Below are 23,220 nucleotides of genomic sequence, written 5' to 3'. Positions count from 1 at the left end.
ACAAAACTTGTTAAGTGTTTGTCAAATTTAATTGTAGCTTGCAACACAAATGTTGCAAATTTTGCTATCACCAAAACAGCTCTCTAAATCCACACGGCACTTTGATTTAGCTACTAGACCACTAGCACACAGCAGAGCATCGGCCAGCATCAAAAAATCCTACAAAATACATTTTTTTAAAAAAAAAAACAAATATTACAGTAAGGTTACTGAAATTAATGGGAACACAAACTTGGTGTGATGAGTCTTGAGAATTACAACATGCTTTGGAAACAGGGACACCGACTGACAGTTTAAAAACCATAGCATTAGTTAACATGTGCTGATTTCTGCTAACAAATCAAGCACTGCCACATATCACACATCCTGCTGAGAATCTGAAACTGAACAATAATCATGGAAAAGAGGCAAATCAAATAGAACCAATCTGTTTCTGATAAAGGATATGAGCCAATATTGCATCATTCCTTCTTATGTCTAATCCCTACATTTTTTCCAAAACAAACATCACACAGTCTCATCAGGTATAATGGGAAGGAAGAAAACTCTGGCACTGGCTACACCAAATGCTAACCTGTCTCATATGAGCTTACTGACAACTGTTCCAAGAATTCAAACAGCAGAACTCAGAGGGCTCACGCTACAAGCCAAGCCACTCCAGCTTTTTTCTGGCACTGGCAGCAATGCTTAGGTCACTTTTGCTTGCCTGAGTGATTACAGCCCAGGGACTAGCAAAAAAAGCAAACACAGCCTCTTGCATGGAATTCACAAAGCATAAAGGTGAAGGGTCAAGCTTCCATCTCACTCAGCAAACTTCAATCTCCTCCCCCACTCACCACATGTTACAATACCCAGATGTGTGTGTGAGTTTCATTTTCATACTAGTTTTCATCTTCAGAATGTATCTTCCACGACAAACTAATGCAACTCATGGCAAAGCTTACATGCACAGCAGATAGTGCAACACAACAAACTGAACCTTCTCTTGGCAGAAGAGACACACTAGGAGGAGTTCACCCTAAATCCCAGAGTTATAAACTCCAGTTAAATGATCATTTTTTCATTAGTAATGACTTTTTAAAACATGAAAAATGAAAACGTAACAAATAATATACAGGAAGCATAATATGCCTTGTTATTAGATTTCTACTAGTAATTACTAGATTTCTAGCTAGTAATTCAGTTTTAATTTTAGATTTAAATTTAGATTTAAAAATAGTAGTAAAAAAGCCAGATGGGTGGGTTTGTAGCATAAGCAAAACATCACCTGAAGCCCTGCTCAGCTTTTACAAGCACCAGGTCTTCCAGTATCACAGTATTATCAGGGTTGGAAGAGACCTCACAGATCATCAAGTCCAACCCTTTACCACAGAGCTCAAGGCTAGACCATGGCACCAAGTGCCACGTCCAATCCTGCCTTGAACAGCTCCAGGGACAGCGACTCCACCACCTCCCCGGGCAGCCCATTCCAGTGTCCAATGACTCTCTCAGGGAAGAACTTTCTCCTCACCTCCAGCCTAAATCTCCCCTGGCGCAGCCTGAGGCTGTGTCCTCTCGTTCTGGTGCTGGCCACCTGAGAGGAGAGCAACCTCCCCCTGGCCACAACCACCCCTCAGGTAGTTGTAGACAGCAATGAGGTCACCCCTGAGCCTCCTCTTCTCCAGGCTAAACAATCCCAGCTCCCTCAGCCTCTCCTCATAGGGCTTCTGCTCGAGGCCTCTCACCAGCCTCGTCACCCTTCTCTGGACACGCTCAAGCATCTCAATGTCTCTCCTAAACTCCCAAGAACAGAAGAAATGGTTAGGTATGATGGAAGTACTTGCCTCAGTTACTATCGATGTGAAGTTGTCCACGAAACGTATGTGCTTGGCAAGCTCAGCTCTGCTCGTTGGAATTCCTTCTACGTCTGTATGATACTTCGGCACAGCTCCCACAATCACAATAAGCATCGACTGACAAGCCACATACACCTTCAAACAAAATGCAACCATTTATCCTAAACAATCCCACTGAGACCCAATGGAATATTGTAAACTTTTCATTAAACTCACAGTTAACAGTTTCCCTTTACCCAGCAGCACAAACAAAATGCAGTCAGTCCACTGTGTTTGAATCCCCAGATGTGATCAGAGGCAGCTGGGAGCAGTGGGTATCACTCCAGAGACACTGGTGCACTTTGAGTAAAAGCTTCATCTTGGAGTCCTTCTTCCAGATACAAAATAGTTGAGTTTGCTGCAGTTTTGTAGCCAGGTATAGAACAACACATTAAGAACTTCATGATAGTTTCATATCTGAGATCTAACACTTAGACCAAGATTACTAAATCAACAATTTTTAAACCCCTTATTACACAAAAAAACCCAGCCTGCAATGGAAAGATAAAAAAAATGTAAAAACTTAATCAGATTATACATTTGAAAGTCTCTGCTAGTTCTTTCCATTACAGAGACTGAAACCTTAACTTGATCATTAGGAAAACTAGACTGTGAAAGACTCCCAGGGCAAAGTTCCTGGATCAGGGCAACCCCAAGCACAAATACAGGATGGGCAGGGAGAGCACTGAAAGCAGCCCTGCAGAGGAGTACTTGGGGATGTTGTCTGAGAATCAAGACATGACCTGCCAACATGCACTTGCAGTCTGCAAAGCTATGTGGCCAGCAGGACAAGAGAAGTTATTCTGCCCCTCTATTCTGCTGTGGTAAGACCCAACCCGAAGTACTGTGCTCAGCTCTGGGGACTTCAGTATAAGAAGGATATAGACCTCTTGGAGTCTAGAAGAGTGCCACAAACATCACGAGAAGGGTGGAGCTCCCCTCCTGTGAGGACAAGGTGAGAGAGTTGGGGTTCAGCCTGAAGAAAAAAATCCTGGGAGACTTTACAGCAGAATACAACAAAGATGGAGACTTTTTAGAAGGGTGTATAGTGACAGAACAAGGATTAATAGCTTTAAACTGAAAGACAACAGATTTAATTAGATTTTAGGAAATTCTTCTTTATGAGTTTGGTAAGGCACTGGAACAGGTTTCCCAAAGTTTTGTTTACCCATCCCTGGAAGTGTTCAGGGCCAGGCTGGATGGGGCTTAGATCAACCTGGTCTAATGGAAGGTATCCCTACCCATGGCAGAGGTTTGGCATGAGATTACCTTTAAGGAACCTTCCAACCCAAACCATAGTATGATTACATTAACACAAAGTATTTTCACAAAAAGATAATATTTATTCACCAATATGGGCTTCAAGATGTTTTGCAGGTCTTCCAGGCTTGGCATGCAATTGTATTTTCTCGAATTTAGAACACGTATCCAGGTTGTTAGTGGTTTTCAGCATGTTACCATGGATGGAAAAGTTCAGAATCTAGAACAGCTTCCTTCACTGGCCCACAGGTCGTTGGGTCAGACGTTGTTTGACGTGCCCACTTACTCAGCACATGCCTCAGATACTCTTGCTGAAACAAGTCGTAAACAAAACTCCGCTAATCGGCAGTCTCGGCCGCTCACAACAGCTCTTTAATTCAAAACCCTGAACTGTACTAACAGGAAGAAGCCTGTTAGGCGGAAACTCAGTGAAACAGATGACTGTCTGCTTGCAGGGGTGTGGACTCTATTTGAAGAGAGTACTCTGCATGCCTCTTTCCGCAAGATGCGTTTAAGAAAAAGGTAACCAAAGCACTCCAAAACAAAAACTACAAATGCCCACCTACCCCATCCCCGTTGCTATGGTTAGCCTCCGATTCCTTCCCCCCAGCAGAAGCCTAAATAGCACTCTTCAGAAAGTGGAAGATGCCCATGAAAATAAGGAAAACGCATCCGGAACTTCACGTTAAGCAACTCGGAAAGCACCGAGGCGAGAAAGAGATGAAAAATGAATAAGCTCCACCTAAACTTTTATGAAATACCTACGAAACCACGAGGGTTCGAGAGGCTGTTTGCCACAGAACTGCTAAGGAGGAGACTATTTTGCCCCCCTCTACAGCAGTCGCTAGAAGCGCAGATACAAGCCACAACCGCGGCGGCTGGAGTAAGGAGGTGGGGGGCAGCAGTCCTGTCTCCTTCCGGCGCGGAGCCCGAGGCACGTCGGCTCTCCCAAGGCATGCCCGAGCCGTCTGCGGAAATCGGCGAGACAAGGGTGCCGGCGGAAAGCGTGGACGGGCGAGCAGTGCCTCGCAGGCTGCCTCGCTGCCGGAAAAGCACCCGGGCAGCACGGAGCAGAATCAGTGCGCACTAAGGCACACCCAGGGCCCACAGCCCTTCCTCTGCTCCCAGCCCGCCGCGCTGCCCTGCCGCGAAACCACCCTAAGCCTGCCCGAAGGCAAGGGACAGTACACACGGAAGAGTGACACACTGCCGCCTGGAGCGGCTCGCACAGCAATGGGCGAGCGCCTGCGCCCTGCCCCGTCCGGCTCCGCTGCCTCCCGCCCCACTCGGCGAGCCCCGTAGCGCCTCCCGCCGCCGTCCCACCTCACCTGCAGCAGCACCAGGAAGGCAGTGAGCTGCCGCTGGCCGCCGCCGAACTCTCCCGCCGCCCCGAAGGCTTCTTCCAGCCCTACCTCCATGGCCCGCCGGCCGCCGCGCTGAGCTGGCGCTGCCGCTTCGCTCCGCCCCGTTTGCAGTCCCCGCCGCGGACTCGAGGGCACCTGCGACACGGCTCGGCCCCGGGCGGGGGCGATGCGCTCGCCTTGCGGGCGGCCGCCCTTCGCCGAGGAGTGGGATTTGGGAGCAGGATTTAATCCAGGTTGGGTTACTTTTGCTCTGCAGCCTTAACGCCGGGCTGCTGCCTCGGCTACGTCTGGTTATTTGGACTGAGCAAATCGGTCCAAATAATACCACGCTAAATGCTCTGTGGACTGTCGGGCTTTCATTCAGTTTGCAGAGTGCTACCAGAAAGCTCCACATGCCATGGCCAACAGGACAAACGCCAGTTAACGTGGCAATCCTGGTATTAAAAACAGAAACAAACTATGGGGGAAGGGGTTTGACAGAAGCATGGTGAGTGGCCTTTGCAGATGCAGTTCCTTCAAGACTGTAATGTACCCGGTTTATAATTGAAGAGGCAGCTTTAGCACTACACTATAAAGGGACTTCGGTTTGCTTTGAGGTTTTTTAAGCCTCTCTCCCCAGTTGTCCATAGCAGTAAATCACAATGACCTCCCCTTCGCATTTAGTCCAGAACTGTAAGGAGCACAAAGATTGGATAGACTAGCACAGCTCACTGAGAACACTGCAAGCGCTATGCAACACAGTGAGTACGTCGCCCAGGAACAGATAGGTCAAAGTGCTGCTTACCTGTGGATAAAAGTGACTCTAAATTTCTAAGCCTCCTCATCCATCTAGTCACTATAGGTTAGCAGACAGTAGTGAAATCTCAGGTTTTATGTCCTTATAGTCTCTGCTCCAGCTGTTTTATGATTGTTACCATAATTCTAACAGAGCAATCTGGCTGAACCTTGGCAAAGGAAGGCAAAAACAAGGCATAGTGTCATTTATTCCTGAACGGATATACAGAAAGGATGAAAATACTAGACCAGGCTGCCCAGAGAGGTTAGGGAGTCCCCTTCTCTAGAGACTTGCAGAACAGACTTGGACACATTCCTGCGCAGCCTTGCCCCAGGTGATCCTGCTTTGTCAGAAAGGTTTTATTCTATGTCCAGAGGTCCCTTCCATCCCCTATCATTCTACGATTCTGTAATTTGGGAGATGTACTGATTTTAGATGACGCACTAGGTTCCTTCCCTCATGATCAACTACCTGTTTTCCCACATTAGTGTGGAAAATAAACCACACTTAAGGTCTCTTAAAAAAAAACAACAACAGAACACACACAAACAACTGTCACCATTGGTACATCTGCCTCATCTTGAAGATCTTATCCCAGGACATATGTACAAGCACTATTTTAGAATTGCCAGATAATCATACCCTGAGCAGGTCTCACCAGCATCTCATTGAACAGCAGGAAGACAGCTTTTAGTTGCCATTTCATTAATGTTCCTGCTACATGGTACACATTAGTTGAACAAATAAAGGAAAAAAATCAGCATTGCTTCCTGACCTGCACAACTCCTTTGGTTGGTAGGGGCTTTGAACAGCATGAACTGACCTGACATAAGGAACTGAATGACAGCAAGGTCCGTTACAGTCAGTCAGTGCTCCTGGGGTGTGTCTTCATAATGCTTGGGAGACAGTAGCAATAAAAAGCAATTTTTGAGCCTTTCTCCTCAATTAACCACATCTAGAATTTCTTCCCTTTGATGCAGTATCAGGACATCTTGCAAAAAAAGTTCAGAAAAATGTGGTTACTGAGGGTTTTCTGCTTGCATTTTGCTAGGGGTGTTAACAGCTTACTTGAAGTGAGGTTTCAAAAAGGAAAGGCCTAACTTTTCCAATGCATCTCCCACTCTGGGTTACCAGGAGAACTTTGACTAGGAAATACTAAAGTAAATATTTCTTTGTTGGCACAAACCATACTAAAGCTTCATCAATAAAAACTAGCCTAACACTAGAAGTGGTTTAATTACATTAGAAAAAAAACAAAATCCAAGAGTTCTCCATGAAGTCATATTGTTTTAGGAGACTAAGCATCTTATTTTGAGTTTACACCAAGATGAATATCTAATTGAAATAGGTAACATGGTATTTTCAAGTTGCCCTTGGCAGAGTAATTGTAAGTCTAAATCAACACCCACCAGGCCCCAAGGCAAAACCTCAATGACAGCTGAAGTCACACTGCAAACAGTTTTAAAAGTCTCTTTAAAATTCAGATAGGTTGCTCCCATGCTGGAATACCTACAATAAAGAACACAGATTTACATAGTGACCGGTTTGTTAATAACTCAGGTAATAAAATACCCACTGCATCCTGCTCAAAGCAGCATTTATTAGAGATAGTATCAAGATAAGTCAAAGCTCAATGAACCTTTCCCATCTACAAATATGTAAACAGATTGACAGCAAGTTGTTATTAAAATATAAAAGTTAAAGCTGACATTGCATCTTCTTAAAGCTACTACAGTCTCAGTGTAGACAGTCTCTGGTCTGTAGCATTTAAAAATATGAGTTCTTGAAAAATGCTGAAGTACTGCCTTTGCATATACACATTTTTGTAGAAAAATACTTTAAAATACCAACTTCCCATTAATAAAAGCAACACCAAAAGTAAAATGCATCTTTTGTCATGAACAGCACGTTAAATGCATCTAGCATTTACTCCACCATTCTGTTCCACCAAATTACCTGCTGATCATTTAAAAATTCATTATAGTTTGCAAAATGTATCTGGGATAATATTCACTTACTGTCACATAGCAAAGCAATTAGCATGAAGTAGCTACTATTAGCAATTACCTTGTGATCAGAGTCTGGCCTATGCTTTTTTGTCACTGAAGCCAGTGTGATGTCAAACTGTGTACTTAATCATGCACAGTAGGCTCTTGCTAAGGAATCAGATTCCATTCAGGTGTCTTTTGGAAAGGCTTGAAACCTTTCTATGATTTAACAAGAAGTACATATTCTCTTTTAAAGTACTTTTAACCAGCCTGCAAAGCTTTTCTTTAGATATATTAGCAGTCCTGGTGGTGGCAGTCAGTTCTTAGGAAAAAGCTTTGTCAGATGGTGCAATTTGATATGAAATATATTTTACCTATCAAACCCAAAAAGAACAGCAAGTTCAATTTTGAATTGTTGAACATTTTCCCAAGAAGTTTACTGGTAAGACCTAGACAGATCACTTTTGCAATTGCTAAGGCAAAAAAACATTTCAAAACTTCCTGTACACAGAGTTTACAAGATTGTGTTATATTTCAAATCCAAACTAAACTGAATTCAACAAGCAAAGAGAAATCCCGATCACTAGGATGAGTTAATCATGCCATTGTGCCCTACCAAGCAGCAGCTGACAATGAACAGCAAGGGGAAAAAAAAATACCACACAGTGAACCAGTTTCAGGATGAGTTTGAAGAGTGAAATAAATCTGTCAGTAAAAGAATTTTTACAGCAGGACACTGGACTGAAAAAAAGGTGTTAGGAAAACACTGGAAGTTTTATCACTTAGGGCAGTATGAGAGAATACAAGTACATTTATATGCAAGCAGTAATGAATATGAATAATGCTGCCAGCTTTCCTAGTTCCATGCATAGTTCAGAAAAAGCAGAGTTTATTTAGCCTTTCTCAAGACTTAATTAGCAATTTAAACCTGCCAAAAGTCACCTCCAGTAGATAAGGGCATGTAGAGCAACTTACTGACCAGAAGCATGGTAGAGGCTGAAATACTCAAAGGATCTCTCACCCTGGAAATGTGAAGAGAACAACCCCCAGAACAAGATCAACATGAACTTGTTAAGAAAAGAGAAAAAAGGCTTATCATGCTCCTTCCTGCAGATTCTGATTTCTAGAAAGATGACAGTTATATTGCCATGCTTGCCAACAAAACAAAGATGATATGTTAAAGAAAGATGTTACAGCAAGTGCTGAAGGAGGACACCCAACTGGAGAGTAAGTTAGAGATTCCAGCCAAGGCCCACGTTAGTCTAGCTTTCAAATAGGGACAAAATGCAGACACAAAAGCTTTAGTTTGCTCTATCATTTTATGTGCTTTAAAACACATTCCCTCCATTCAGGGAAATGGATGGAAAAGACAAACATTGGGGGAGCACAAGTGATGAACCATCCCCAAGGAGGCTACCTTTCTGATGACTGCCTCTTCACAAACAACAGCTCCTTTATAAAAGCTGGATCACAAGTAGCAGTTCCGGTTAGAGGATGAGATTTTTGCAGTGGACTTACTGGGACAGAACAGCTTTCCTGTCTTCTGCTACAAATCTGCATCTTTAAGTAATGCAAGATTTAGCCTTTCCATCACGTGGACTGTTGCAGCTTCTTACTACAGAGTTCAACTTGCTTGGAGACACTGAAAGCACTGCACATTCAGCATTAGGGTATTTGACCACAGCTTTGTGCTTGGCTTATTAATGTCTACAGCAGCAAGAGAATAACAAAACACCAATACAGACCAGCTGCATTTGAAACCCATACAACTCAAATCCTGACCTGAAGTCTACAGAAGACTACTTCAAATGCCAGTATACGTTAACAAGCCATTAAGTGCCCACCAGCAGCAAGCATCTGTAATATAAGGAACTGCAGACTTTCATCTCACTGTCATATCTGGGGGGAAGGTGTAAGGATTGGAGTCAGAGATCCAAGAATAATAGGAGACACATGCTATTTTCTCTATGAGAAAAGTAACACTATCTCTTCCCAAGCCAAGTAATAAAGTACTATCTACAGAAAGTGAGTGTTTTCTTCCTGAATCCACAGAAGAAACAGTCACACAGAAAATGAAAAATCACACTAGTTCTCAGAACTGCAGAAAACAGAATCAAAGGGAACCTCAAAAGGTCCTTTTGTCAAGTCCCTGCTTTGAATGACATTGCAAAATCAACCTCTGTGCAAACAGCTATGCCAGGGGACTCTAGGTTAAAATGGCCAAATTGGCTAGATCTCCAAGAAAAGCTATTTATACGTATTTTTAAGTAATACCTTCAGCAATATAAGAAAGTACTAAACAGCCAATTTTAGAATCCAGCTATGATAGGAAATATACATACATACATATATATATTCTCTCTCAAAGCAACATAGAGCAAAACCAAACCAGGGCCTGAATATCACACATGCCTTCACATCAACATGATTTGTAATACACAGGTGATAGGCTTATCAGATCCCTGAGGTCTGTCACTGAATTGCTATAAAGTGTTAGTTACCACAATTTTAACCAAAAACTGGTATCTCTCTAGGTGGAGGAGGAAGATAGACACCAACAAAACAATTAACAAAACAAAACCACTACCACACAAGAAAACCACCCCCCACAGAAAAATCACACTGCCATAGAAAGGCACCTGATATTATGAAGCATAGCAGTTATCTACAGTACCCTAAGTGTAGTTCAGCCATCAAGATAATTTTTTAAAAGAACAAGAAATAGAAGAATTGCTGGCATTCAGAAGACAAGTCTAACCTCAGAAGTCACTAAAATGACATGTGCAGCTGTAAATCAGTGACTGTGCAAAACTACACAGTTTTGCATAAAGTGCTAAATGTACCTCCTGTTTGCACCTATTAGTGTTTTTTAAGTTTGAGAAGCTTGGCATTATGTTGTAAGATGATTTTAAGGATAGAACATTTGTGCCTTGTCTTTCCTTTCTTTCCCTTCCCCACCATCACCCACTGTCCTTCATATTACACTAAGGCCTTTTCAGGAATTGTAGTTCAAGAGATGTATTTCAAGTATATCTATCCTTACATGTAAACCTGGGGACACTAAAGGTCAAATTTTCACAAGTTCCAAATCCTTACAACTTCTGCTAATTCAACTGGAGTTGTAATTATTTCAGTCTGTTCAGTACCTCTGAAAAAAAGGTTGTTTCCTGTTAACTTCCATTTAAGGAGTGCTGAAACTCACACTACAACTTGTCCAGATTTAAGTCTAAACAGTAAGCAGTTACACAATTTAGGTTCATAAACCCAAGTCCTATCATACCTATTCATATATACTCATTATATGAATCACCCACAGCTCTTTAACGTTTGACACACTGAATTCAAGTCATTACAATACAGCAGTTTCTCTTGCAGGCATTGTGCAATACACTTAGAAGTACACAGTGGGTCTCTTCTTAACTCTGTATTTTAACGATCCATACCGTATCTGAGGAGAAAAGGAAAAGAATTGTAACTTAAGAGTTGAGATCACTTCAGGCAGAACATGCAGTTTACCTTCCCACTAATTCAATCTGGTAAGCACCTTTAAATGTACTTTGGACAGCCCAGTTTCAGTAGGAGAACCTACCTATGACTGAATGAGAGAGTTTCAACAGAATTGCAGTAAGGCCAAGTGCCAGGTCCTGCACTTGGGTCACAATAACCCCATGATAAGCTGCAGACTTGAGGAGGTGTGCTTGGAAAGCTGCAACTCAGAGAGGGACCGGAGGGATTTGGTTGATAGTCACCCGAACATGAGTCAGCAGTGTGCCCAGGTGGAAAAGAAAGCCAGCAGCATCCTGGCTTGTATTAGAAACACTGAGGCCAGCAGAACAGCAAGGTGATTATCTCCCTGTACTCAGCACTGGTATGGTGAGGCCACACCAAGAGTCATGTTTAGTTCTGGGCCACTTGCCATAGGAAGGACATTGAGGCACTGGAGCATGTCCAGAAAAGGGCAACAAGGCTAATGAAGGGCCTGGAGCACATGGCCTAGGAGGAGTACCTGAGGGAGCTGAGGGTGTTCAGTGTGGAGGAGATGAGGCTGAGGGAAGACCTCATTGCTCCCCACAGCTACCTGAAGGGTGGTTGGAGCAACAAGGACAGCCTCCCCTCCTTGATGGCAAATGGCATTACTAGAGGAGATGGCTACATGCAGTGCCATCAGAGGTTCAGGCTGGATATTAGGAAATATTAATTCACTGAAAGGCTTCTGGAACACTGGAATGGTCTGCCCAGGGCAGTGGTGGAGTCACCATTGCTGGAGATGTTCAAGCAGCACCTGCACCTGGTGCTTAGGGGGACAGTTTAGTGTTGACCTTTCAGTGCTGGATGATCTTCAAAGACTCCTGTGATTCTGTGTGAACTGAGCTAGCAGGGTAAGCCTGAACTGTTTCCTCAGAATTACCAAAGAACTTTTAGGACATTCTACAGAGATTTATCCTGAAGTATCTTTCAGCTGTGATACATGCAAACATAAAGCACTTAGTATCTCACAAAGGATCTTCTCTTGGCAGGCTACAAGTCCAAGGAGACCATGTATCTATGGGAACTGAAAGAATTCCCACTCTTTAATTAACCACCAAACGTTTAAGTGTGCACAACCAAGCTATGCAAATGCAGGTGACAGTATGGCTATCCACACCCCTTTCCAGGTGACCAGTCCCTGGAGTTTGGGTTTGCTGGTGGCTCAAATAGCATTACAAGCACAGTCTATGTCATCTCATCTCCTCTCCCTTTTTCCTCTCTTAGCTAACTCTGTTAAGCACCCCAAAGTACAAGCGCTTCAAGCTCAGATGTTATCATCGCATACTTGCTTCTCCATTTCACATTCTACAACCCAGCTATCACTGATAACCTCTCTAAGGGTAATGAGAAAACAAAACAATTCTGCATTATTAAATAGGCCAAGGTAGATGGTTGAACTCCATACTTCAAGACAATACTTGCCTCTTTACGGCCTTTAATAGTTTTCACGGATTTCATGCTCTGAGTCCTTCGAAGACCTCTCTGAGCAAACATTTCATCCTCTGAATGTGTCCCTTCCATCTCTTCATCTGTTTTATCATCCCCAGGATTTTTTTCCAGTGGAGTTTTGTAACCTTTAAAGAACAGTTTCATAAAAATGTTTATGAAGTGACTAACTCCTAGGTTTTCTAAGCAAGCCATGAGTTTCATCTTTAACACACATCCTTTATTCTTTTAGGAGATATGGTCAGTCTGCCAGCTGTTTAAAAACAGCTAAACATCTACTCAGGAGCTTCTTATTTAGAATTCTGCCATTTTTAAGCAACAACCCATCTTGTTTCATAGCTATGTAATGTTATGGTGACTCAACTGCCTGAAATTAAACCATCAGTCTGTTACCACCATCTGCCTTACACTGAACTGCAAAGAACCCAGTGGTCACCATTGAGAGGCACTTGAGAGTTTTGGCCAAGGCCCCTACGGGAAAGACATTAAACATTAGTTCAAAAACTCCCTTCCAATACAAACGACTCTAGGATTCATAGGCTCTTTCTTCATACTTGCGTACCTCTCTGCATATTGCATGCCAAACTTCCTCTCAGATCGGCATAATGTTAGAGTATTTGTTAAGGGTTGTCTGCATCCTGCACAAACAGGACCAAAACTGCACTAGAGATTGTCACTAGAGGGAGCAAACTGCTTAAAAACGGCCTGAAAAGCTCCTTAGGCTCCAAAGGCTCCTAATCTCACCACACACCCATCAAGAAGGTCCCAAAAGCAGTCTGGTTCTTTTCTCTCACCAACCTCTCCTTTTATAAGGCCATTCCCAAACCCAGAAGCTGTAACATTCAGGGAGACCTCCTCCTCTCCAAAGCCAAACTTACTCACATTCAATGTACACGTCATCTTAAGGCAGTTGTTTGGTTTTGTTTTGTTTTTACACTTAATTACATCATTTTCCTTTGGTAATTTCCTTTTTATCCGAGAACTAGAATCACACTCACCTACTCCACAGCTACTTAAGGTAGACTTGCCTCTTCTCCCTTTTATTGAGGCCACATCTCTGCCTCCAATACAATTTAATTTTTTTTTTAACTTAGATTTTAATTGTATCTGCTACTAATAGAGTTTCTGACTAAGGGTCTTTGCAGCAACACTGGTACTTCCTTATCTCTCTTTTTCCATACCTCTTACGATGCATTTGCCTTTTTCACAACAAGCTTACTGGCATCTCAGTCATCCTAAGACACACTGATCATATAACTAGGCCTTTTCAACTAACTTGCACAGGAACTCCTAGCTGGTTCAAGTAGCATTCTGACATGAGATAGAATCTTGCAATCGGAGTTTATTTGCACAGTATACACCGTACCTCAATGACCTTTTCTAAGGTTCTGAGCATTTCCAAGCTATTTCAGGTAGGTAACTAATGCTCCTTGAGGAACAGATGCTGTACAACAGCTGCAGTCTCAAAAACTCCATGGGCTACCACGTGATCTCTGAAAGTCCACAACCAACTACCCCTTGTCAAAGTGGAGGTATGAGAGAGCGGTGAGCTGTTGGAACAGGCTGCTGAGGGGAAGCGGTAGAGTCAACACCCCTGAAGGTGATCAAGAAGCATGCAGATACAGTACTTCAGGACATGGTTTAGTGGTCGTGGCAGTTGGATTATGGTTGGACTCGATGACTTGAAGATCTTTTCCAGCCTTAGTGCTTCTATAAACAAGAGGCATTTTTCTTTTGTGGGAAATGCCAACTATTTTACATCATAGCCTCATCATTTAAAAAGGTGCAATTGGCAGCCTTCCACTGAACCTTCCTTCAAGCACCACAGGCTCAAGGACAAAATGATGATTTTATTGCACATTATAAGTCTAATAAAATACCTCTGCAAAAACATATTGTCACCATGCTATCTTTTGAGTGTGGATGACAACTTAATGGTGGTGATAGGGATTCTGCATTTTGAACCATTACAGACCCACTGAATTAATTTCCATTAATTTCCTCTTCCCATTTAATTGAGCTTCCATGTTTAACTTCTGTATGTTAGTCACAGAAACACCACTTAATCACTTCTTATTTTTAACTTCCAATTAAGCTTTGCTTTGGCCAAGAACTCTCTTTGCTAATTACAAAGATGAGAGTAGGGAGCAGACTATGACTACACTGTTAGTGGTTTTGAGAAGAAAATAATTCAGGGAGCATTTCAGCTGTCATAATATATCCTGCCCAAGTTATCTGTATTAAAGTGTACTGGAATTACACTTTGAGGCCTTTTCCATTTCTAGACAGGGTAACTGTGTTTCTGCTTTCTCAGTTCTGTCTTTGGTAACTTGTTCTTTTAGCTAGAAACACAACTTACCTGAAGATTCACTTGCAGAGCCTCTGGTTTTCTTTTTTGCTTCTGGTAATGTCTGATAGGCTCTCTGTCCTACAGGCTCATCTCCTTGTATAGTAGTCAAATCATGCATACTGAAACTTCTCAGTTTCTCAGTTATTGCACCTTGACTCTGAAATACAACAAAAGCACATGTGAAAACAAAGCAGAACACTTAACTGTTCAAGACAGGTCAAGAAGTTTGAGCCCATGCTTCCTTGTTCCACTACAAAATTCATTGAATGCAGTAGACTTGTGTTTGCTTTAAGTACTGCTTGTGCCCAAACTTAACCATAAATCTCACCTGTGTACTGCTCCTAGACAAAAACACTCACAGATAAACTAGCAGTTCCATTTAAAATGTCTCATTTCACTCCCTCAGTCTGACCTAATAATGGCTTTCTGGGCCAGGACAAGTGTTCAAAAGACACGTTCAATTCACATCAAACAAAAATTTCTCTAGCAGTGCTCAGTAACATGACAATGAGTTTAACACTTCCATTTTTTAAGTGGTGCTATAGGACAAATACACTCTTCCACTATTTTATATTTTACCTTCCAGAAATGTTGACATACATAAGAAAAGAAGTGCTAAAAATAAACTCTGTAACATTAACTGAGAAACTGGCAGCACTGCAACAGCTCTAGTTGACAGAAATTTGAAACCACAAACCAAAGAGGTGCTGCCTGGACAGGAGGCTGGCAAGTTCTCCTACTGATGTAGCTTTACCGACAACATGCCAACCCAAAAACTGATCACATTTGAACATATTTCTTCTGTTTTTACATCTTTTGCACATGAGGCATCTAGAAAGTTCCCCTTTGCATAGAAGAGTTGTCAAGCAGCTCTTTCATTTTACATCAGATGATGTCATTATTAAAGCACTGAAGATTAATTTATTAAGTAAAAGAACAAGCACATTACTCAATGTCATGTTGAAATAACATTTAATTCTTCACTCTGGCATATGAGGGGAAAAAACCTAACTCTTTCAGAGAGTCTGACAAGCCTGTGCATAATTCCCCACTTGAAGCAAGGGTTCAAGATGCAGGAGCATCTAGGAAAGTAAAGGCTTCTACATCTCTTGTAAGAACACTTTCTTAGTTACTTATTAGTGGCAGTGTATGAACGGTGTTTTAAGAACTAAACTAAGTGAATGTTGACTGTGTAGTGCACTGCCTGAGCTTTACATGCTTTACTAAGGGCTGGTGATGAGAAAATTAATATTAGGTTTCAGCCACTTTGTCTGCATGCCTCTGGTAGCCATGCAAGCTTAAAGGGTTTGGCTCTTTTTCTCTTGGCGTGGCTATTTTTAACACAGAGTAATTTAGTGTGTGGGTCTACCATCTGCAAACAGCTGTCATGAGAGTGGGAACAAACGTCTGTGGCCACTGGTGCATGAATTGCTTTATGCTGATGCTGTTGCAGAAGAAAGTGTGTGAAATTTTACTTGTTTTTCTGCCACTACTAGCTACTTTAGTGCTCAAATGAGGAGTTCTATTTGAAAGAATGAGATGAGTAGTAGTAGGAAGGCTGCCTTTGAGTTAAAATGCACTATGGACACTATACAGTCTATGTATAAACTATTTTACACATCCCTAAGTTAATTTTGCTCCCTAAAATAGCTCAAGGCAGGAATCCTGTCCTTCCATTACTTGAATTGAAAACCATTTGCAGAGCAAACCAAATCAAGAACCAGCTGAGCATGTGTAGTCAGCTACTAAAACACTAGAGAGCTGAAGAACCAGGACTGCTGCTTTTAACAACAATTAGAAGTATCTGCTGTAAAATGTAAGGCTTGATCAGTCTGCGTCTGCTGCTTGAAGAGATGCAACCAGACTCAGGTCTCAGTCACTGAACACTGATGAACAGGTACAAGAGACCTAGCTGGTTCTCAGTGGAATCCATACTAATTTAGCACAACTCCACTCACTAAATGTGGACAGAATCTACAATAAAGTAATGGCAGAGGCTGGATTTGGGAAGAGGCAAAAGCGTAGAAAGACATTTGCACAACAGTTGCATACCAAGTTAATTCATCATGCAAAATACTACAACAAGACATTTAGGATTCATACAGGATAACAGAATTAAGATTACAACAACACACCAAGAAGAATTCCTGTATTTCCTGTTTCACTCTAGGCAGAGGACTAGATCCAAACTGAGACTGCTCGGTCTTAACATTTCAGTGCAGCTTTGGATACAGAATTTTGTTTTCCAAAAGGGAAAAAAGTCAGCTACGTACCATAAAATAGCATTGTGCCCTTAACCAATCATATGCTTGTTGAAACACAAACTCTGGACCCTTCAGTTTAAGAAGGTCAGGGAACTCCTTGAAAAGAGTCCAGGGCAGAGCCACAGAAATGTTTAAAGGAGTGGAACATCTTCCTTACGAAAAAAGACTGAGGGAGCTGGGGCTCTTCAGCTTGGAGAGGAGACTGGGGGGTGACCTCATTAACATTTATACATATGTAAAGGGTGAGTGCATCAGAAGGATGAAGCCAGGCTCTATTCAGTGATTCCCAATGACAGGACAAGGGGCAAAGGGTGAAGTTGAGGCATAGGAAGTTCCATGTAAATGAGGAAAATTTTTTTCACTGAGGGTGACAGAACACTGGAACAGGTTGCATAGGCAGGTTGTGGTATCTCCTTCTCTGAAGATATTCAAAACCTGCCTGGATTCATTCCTGTGTGATCTAGTCCAGGTGACCCTGCTCTGGCAGGGCATTTGGACTGGATGATCTTTCAAGGCCCCTTCTAACCCCTAACATTCTGTGAATCCTTTGGAGCACTGACTCAGTTAGGGAGGACCAAAGGGATTCCTACAATAGGCTCTGCATTCCAAAGCTACTTGCCAAAATAAAAAGTTCTGCTCAAGTTACACACAGCAAACTTGGAGAAATTTGAAAGGACACATACACGAATAAAAGATGCAGAGCACATGCCTGAAAGTCACAGTAGGAATGAAGGCTGCACAAGCACTATTGCACTGCACAGCTATGGTCACCAATAATACTAATCCTATGGAGATATTCCATACAGGCCACCCCAGTCTTCTGTCTGAATGATGTCTCTACCTGACCCCTAGGAAGATCCAGCTGAGCCAAATCATGACTGATTTCTACTTCAGTGCTGCACAGCCTAATTTAGAGGACAAATTCCGTGGTGCTCTTGTGCAGGTGTGAAATTTTACATGTGAAAAATAACTGCAGAAAAAGTAGATCACTCTGCTCATATGGCATAGCTTTATGAAGGTTCTTTAAAGATTCTTCCACCACCCCCATGCTCAAAAGTAGCAGATAGTTGGTTTCTGTTGCAACAAAGCATCCCACCAGGATCTGACTTAGTATCAGCTCAGAAGGAAACTCCAGCTCAAAATAAGTATTAAATGCTCTCCTGCTGCAGAAAACATGATTGAATACTCTCTGCTACTGGAAATGTGGAGGTAATATTCACTTGTGGCCCTTTGAGCTGATTTTCTAGCTCAGACATAGGGGAGAGATGAACACTCCAGAGATAGGCCATATAATGGCAACGATAGATAAGTTAATATAATTTCACTGGAGCATTAAGAGCTTAATGTCTAAAAGCACAGCTTGTTCTGCCCCTTCTGCTGCTCGAGCTGCACCTGCCTATCTTCCCCGGCTGCTGCTTTGGCTGCTGCTGCTTCACCATCACTTGACCCCTCCCCCATCTCCCTTAAGGTTATTGTATTGGGTTTTTTCCCTTCTTTAGTTGTTATCTCTCTTTTCACTGTTATACTTACACTGTAAGAAAAACAATTTCATCTTTCCCTGACTTTCAAAAAAATGTGTCTTGTGGTGAGTTTATTCTCCCCAGGGGAGGGATCTGCCCTAACCTGGGACACCACTTTACGATATTAATGCTTTAAGAGTTTTGATGTCTTGATTGAAAGTTCAGAATTACTAGCAAGACATTTGCCCACAAAACAGAAGGTAGAGCAATACAATTGCAGCTGGAGCTGAAGGGGAATCTCTTGCTTCTATACCCATGCTACTGATATAGCAGCAGCCATCACCTCTCCCCACACAGCCCTAAGATACTGCTTATGAGAAGATGACAGAGCAGTTGCCAGGTCTGCACTGGTGTCCCATTATTTTAATAGTTCCTATAAGTAATGATCAAAGTTTCTAAACCTAGTTCTTGGTAAATATAGCTTATTTAAGGGACTCCTCAGACTCTCATAGGCTACTAGTATGCTGTCTCATCAGTTGACCCTCATAGATGAAATGCCCTCCATTTTGTTACTGAGCATGTATCTTCAAAGCCTACACATTTAAGCCAGGGAAGTTGCTGTAAACAGATACCACACAGTGGTCTGCCCCAGGGACTCTGGTTTTTGGATAAATTTGCCTTGCATCCCTCAGTGGTCAGAATCACTAAATTAAGCTGTTTGCCTTCACTGGACAAGCTCTCAATGGACTCTGCATCCAGAGCTGCTTGAAGTTTTGTGGCCAGGGAGCTGCAGAGTGCAGCACCCACATTCCCAGCTGTTCTCTCCCTGATCCAGTTGGAGCTGGCAAGGAACGACTTCTGATCCCTCTCAACCTGGAGAGGGACTGCTGTCCTGTGAATGACCTCTGCAGCACGCCAAGCAGTCCCAGCAGGGAGGAGGGATGAAAGCAGTATTGCTGAGCTGAACTGCTCAGTGATAATGGCTGTAAGCCACAGCTGGCTGCGAGACACCTCCTCCATCTGCCATGCCTTCAGCAAGAAGGGGAAGTCCGAGCAAGGCCATTAGAAAAATATTGAACCAGCAAAAAAGCAGCAGATTCAGGAGGTCTAAAAGGCATGCAGAAACAGCCCTCAAAATATCTTAGCAGTTGTAGTACCACCAAATAACTTCCAAATGAACAATATTTGTGTGGCCTCCTAAACAACAGTGCATTTCACAGCTTAATTTAGCAGCCACCCCACACACGGCGATATACAAACCAGTAACTTGGTTTTCTGTTGGCAAAAATCTGAACACAGGTAACCAGCATGTTGTGGATATAGTTTCCACAAATCCATGTACTACTGAGAAGAGTTCCAGTAACTTTTCTTCATTCAAGGCATCATGTTGCTGATTCTTTTATATCCTGAAGAAAGTTTTATTAAGAAACTGTCAAAGTCAGCCTAGACTGTAATAATTTGTAAGTTTCCTGAAATCAGGATTTTACAAAGACTTGCTATATGTCATATTAAGTAACAAGTTATTTTACTAATATACGCTATTTAGCAAGATTTGAAACACTACATTTTATATGATGAGTGTTTGACTAGTACCAGCTAAAAATAGCAGTACAGGAATGTATGCTGGAAGACATGACTCCTGCCAGCTACATTGAAACTTAACTACAGGCAGAGCAGGTTTAAATCTATGTCAAATTTCAGTAGATTGACCTGGCTGGCTGCTCCAGCCTCCCCTGCCCAGCCAGCTGGCTGTTTAATGCTAATCCCCTACTACTTTGACAGCTCTTGGAGAAAACCACTCTTTCCCACAATTCATCTTGCAAATATTCTAAAGAGTTTCCAAGCTATTCTACCACCCTCCTTTTAAAGCCAGTATAAGCAGACATCATAGCATCTTTTGTTTGGAAACTTCAGCCAACAGAAGCTTTCATTGAACTTCCTCCTGTGTTTAACCTCTCTACTCCTAAACCGAGGTATGATATGTCAGCATAAGCACATCTGCTCCTTAACAACAACACAAGTAGTGATGAAACAGTGTCTCCTTCCCATCCAAACTGATCCCACTAATAAGATTTCATTCCTGAAATCCTATAGCATGCCCTAGCAGCTCATACTGAAGGCATAATCTTTTCACCTGCTGGAGGCAGCAGTCAGCTCTTGGAAAAACAGGGACCAAAAAAAAAAGAAAATATCAAGAACATATGCATTGTCTGCATCTGCTTGCAGTCATCCTCGGCTTCCTGGAATGACAAACTTATTTTGGCATGTTAAAAGTTGTACAGTTTGCGGAGGCTCCTCTTCCATACCGTTTAAAAATCACATCTATTTTATGGTCCTTGCTATTGGGACAGTTTTTTTGCCCAAGTATCTCATCTGAGATGAACTAGTTCTACACAAACACCCATGAGTACAAGTTTTAACAAACAGAGCAGCCATCTCGCCAGTCACAGCTGAAGACCAACAAAATCTAAACACAGACATTTAGGACAAAGTTATTATTTCAGGAAAAAAAACCTTGGAGAAGGTATTTGTATAATCTTATAATGTCTCTTTAACACCGTAAGGACAAACAAGAAAATACCCAAGCCAGACAGAAGGGAAACACACAGAACATAACTGTCATTACAGGTGCACTTTGTAATCAATTGAGATTTGCTGTTTGGTAATGAATTTACAGCATTTAGCATAGGTCTTAAACTCTTTCCCAATACAGGTTTTTTTTGGGTTTTACTTGTTGGGTTCATTTTTTTGGGTTTTGTCAATAACCTGTTTCCAGTCTGAATACTTTTATTCCTTTAGAGGTGTACCCTACTTCAGAATAAATTATTTGATGCCTCCAGCCAATACTAATAATGTGATAAAAAATAAATCAGTGATCAAATTTAATCACATTATCAGTGTTTTAGGTTCATTTTTAAATTGATTTGGTGGGGGTGGGGTATTTTGGTTAGTTAGTTTGTGTTTATTTGGGTTCTGATGTTGGTTTGTTCTGTTTGGTGCTTTTTGTGGTTTGTTTTGGTTTGGGGGGTTCTGTTTGTTGGTTTTTGTTATACACTACCACGCACATGTAGCTTTACAAAGAGATAATGATCAAACAAGATATGCATGGATACTTTAACAGACCTTTTTGAGACAGCATCTGAAAATGTACATTTTAAAACTGCCTTTGTTTTAAGCCAAGAAGTTCATAGAAAGAAGCTGCAGAAATTAAGTTAAAATGATAGTTGTAGCTGCTTCACCCTGACAGTCATCTCTCTACACTGCCTTCTATCATTTAACAACAGTGTTCAAGTTTTCAGTCCTGGTACTATAAACACAACACTTTAATTTATTCCCAGGTAGAAATTAATCCTATTTAACTAGGACACACACATCCTTCTTTACATACTTTGTGTGGTTTGGTTTCATTTACTATTAGGATAGACATCACCAAAAGTTATACTCCTTTTGCTGGGCCACAAGTTTCTAAGTTAGAAGGTTGCATTTTGCTTTCCTGTACCTAAAATACTCTGAAATTCAAATGAGGGTCATGAGGTTTGTAGAATGCAATTCAGGAACAACCAGGGTTTACTTCATAATTTAATAGAAATTACATGACAAAGCAAGAATATGCTAAATAGCAATATGCAAGCTTATGCTTAGTGTATTAATTTAATAATTCAATCAACAAGTAGCAAATAAGTTAATTGTGCGAACATAACTTGCATCTGTGGTAGTAATCTTTCATGCTTTACTTCAGATTTGGAATTACCTCAAGTTGATTGGAGAAAAACAGCAGAAAAGCCAGAAATCCTTTAAATAGTTTACCAACAAGAAAGCACAAAGACAGAAAAAGAAACAATGGTCATCTTTAGCAAAAAACCTGCATGTTAGCTTTGGAATTACAGTAATGTGATCGCTGTCACCCCAGAAATAAGTAAAAGCCATCTTAAACATAGTATGACGATGATTATAGGGCTACAACCCCTAAATTGTTCCAGGTTTTCAATGCATTTGCACAATTAATGTTGTGCTTAGGAATAGCAAATCATCAGTACAATTACACACTGCTCTCTATCAAGGATGAAAGCAATCAATACAAGCAAAAAGTTACCTTTACAGCTGCGGTCACTGCAGCGGTTGCTGCCAAATTCAACCCTTGCCTCCCAAAATTCACCATGGTCTCATAGCCTCTTTCTTTGGCTTGTACGATGTACTCATCAATCTCCTAAAGCAAAACATATCTACATTTTAGAGTGCTGTGCATAGGAGTCATTACCCAAAGTATTATTTTTCCATCAATAAAGGAAGACACAAGATCCTCAAGATAGTAGGAAGTAAAGGGACAATTACTTTTGCCTTCACATATTGATATTTCATTAACTTAGAATCCCTTTTTAAATGAGATCACTGTAGTGGTTTGGGTATTGCTTGCTTCCCCCCAACTTTTGGAAATAACCCAGACTAGACTCAGTCAGCTCTGGAAATGGAATGAAGCTTATCATTTACAGCTTAGCACAATATATAAGCAGATATTTACAGTATATACAGTTATATGCAGAAATAGATGAGGTAAAAGATAATACAGAAACACAACACCCCTCCCAGAAACATGAGTCCCCAGGAGATGCTCCCAACCACTCTTCCACCTTCTTCCACCCCTCTACCTTACCCCAGATGTTACCTTGTGCCCCAAGGAATAGTAGAGGGTCAGCTAGGGGGGTTAGGAAGCAAGTGGATTAACCAGAGAGACGGAGGGTGAGGTTAGAGAGAAACGCAGCCCACAGCCCAGGCTGTGCCTCAATGCCTTATCTATGTTTATACTCTTGTTCTTCTACCTTTCAGCAAGCCTATGAGTGAAGCAGACATCCCATTGTTTCTCTTTCACAGCCTGTAATCTAATCCTTCTCACCAAAACATTCTAGCTAGCTT

The 23,220-nt window shown here is 41.8% G+C and overlaps 2 protein-coding genes across 6 annotated transcripts in view; both read right to left on the bottom strand.

The window, feature by feature from the left end:
* The window catches only part of LOC135176279 (solute carrier family 22 member 15-like), a 31,031-nt gene extending 26,342 nt beyond the window's left edge, over nt 1-4,689 (bottom strand). For 3 of the 4 annotated variants that reach the window (XM_064145206.1, XM_064145205.1, XM_064145208.1), the window contains exons 1-2: nt 4,463-4,689; nt 1,824-1,970 (exon numbers count right to left, since the gene is read on the bottom strand). In XM_064145206.1, the coding sequence (XP_064001276.1) occupies nt 1,824-1,970; nt 4,463-4,552 (237 nt within the window). In that variant the 5' untranslated portion in view covers nt 4,553-4,689. Of the gene's footprint in view, nt 1-1,823; nt 1,971-2,051; nt 2,227-4,462 lie in introns of those variants that run through there. The other variant, XM_064145207.1, reaches the window with a different exon arrangement.
* A 2,164-nt stretch (nt 4,690-6,853) lies between these two features.
* REEP3 (receptor accessory protein 3) overlaps nt 6,854-23,220 on the bottom strand; it is a 46,988-nt gene continuing 30,621 nt past the window's right edge. For both annotated transcript variants that reach the window (XM_064145202.1, XM_064145203.1), the window contains 4 exons: nt 22,403-22,516; nt 14,595-14,742; nt 12,212-12,363; nt 6,854-10,709 (listed from right to left, as the gene is read on the bottom strand). In XM_064145202.1, coding sequence (XP_064001272.1) covers nt 10,653-10,709; nt 12,212-12,363; nt 14,595-14,742; nt 22,403-22,516 — 471 coding nt within the window. In that variant the 3' untranslated portion in view covers nt 6,854-10,652. The remainder of the gene's footprint in view (nt 10,710-12,211; nt 12,364-14,594; nt 14,743-22,402; nt 22,517-23,220) is intronic.

This window comes from Pogoniulus pusillus, chromosome 6, assembly GCF_015220805.1.
Source record: "Pogoniulus pusillus isolate bPogPus1 chromosome 6, bPogPus1.pri, whole genome shotgun sequence".
NCBI classification, from domain to species: domain Eukaryota; kingdom Metazoa; phylum Chordata; class Aves; order Piciformes; family Lybiidae; genus Pogoniulus; species Pogoniulus pusillus.
Note: the sequence above shows the minus strand (reverse complement) of the source record. Positions and strands in the feature narration are given on the sequence as shown.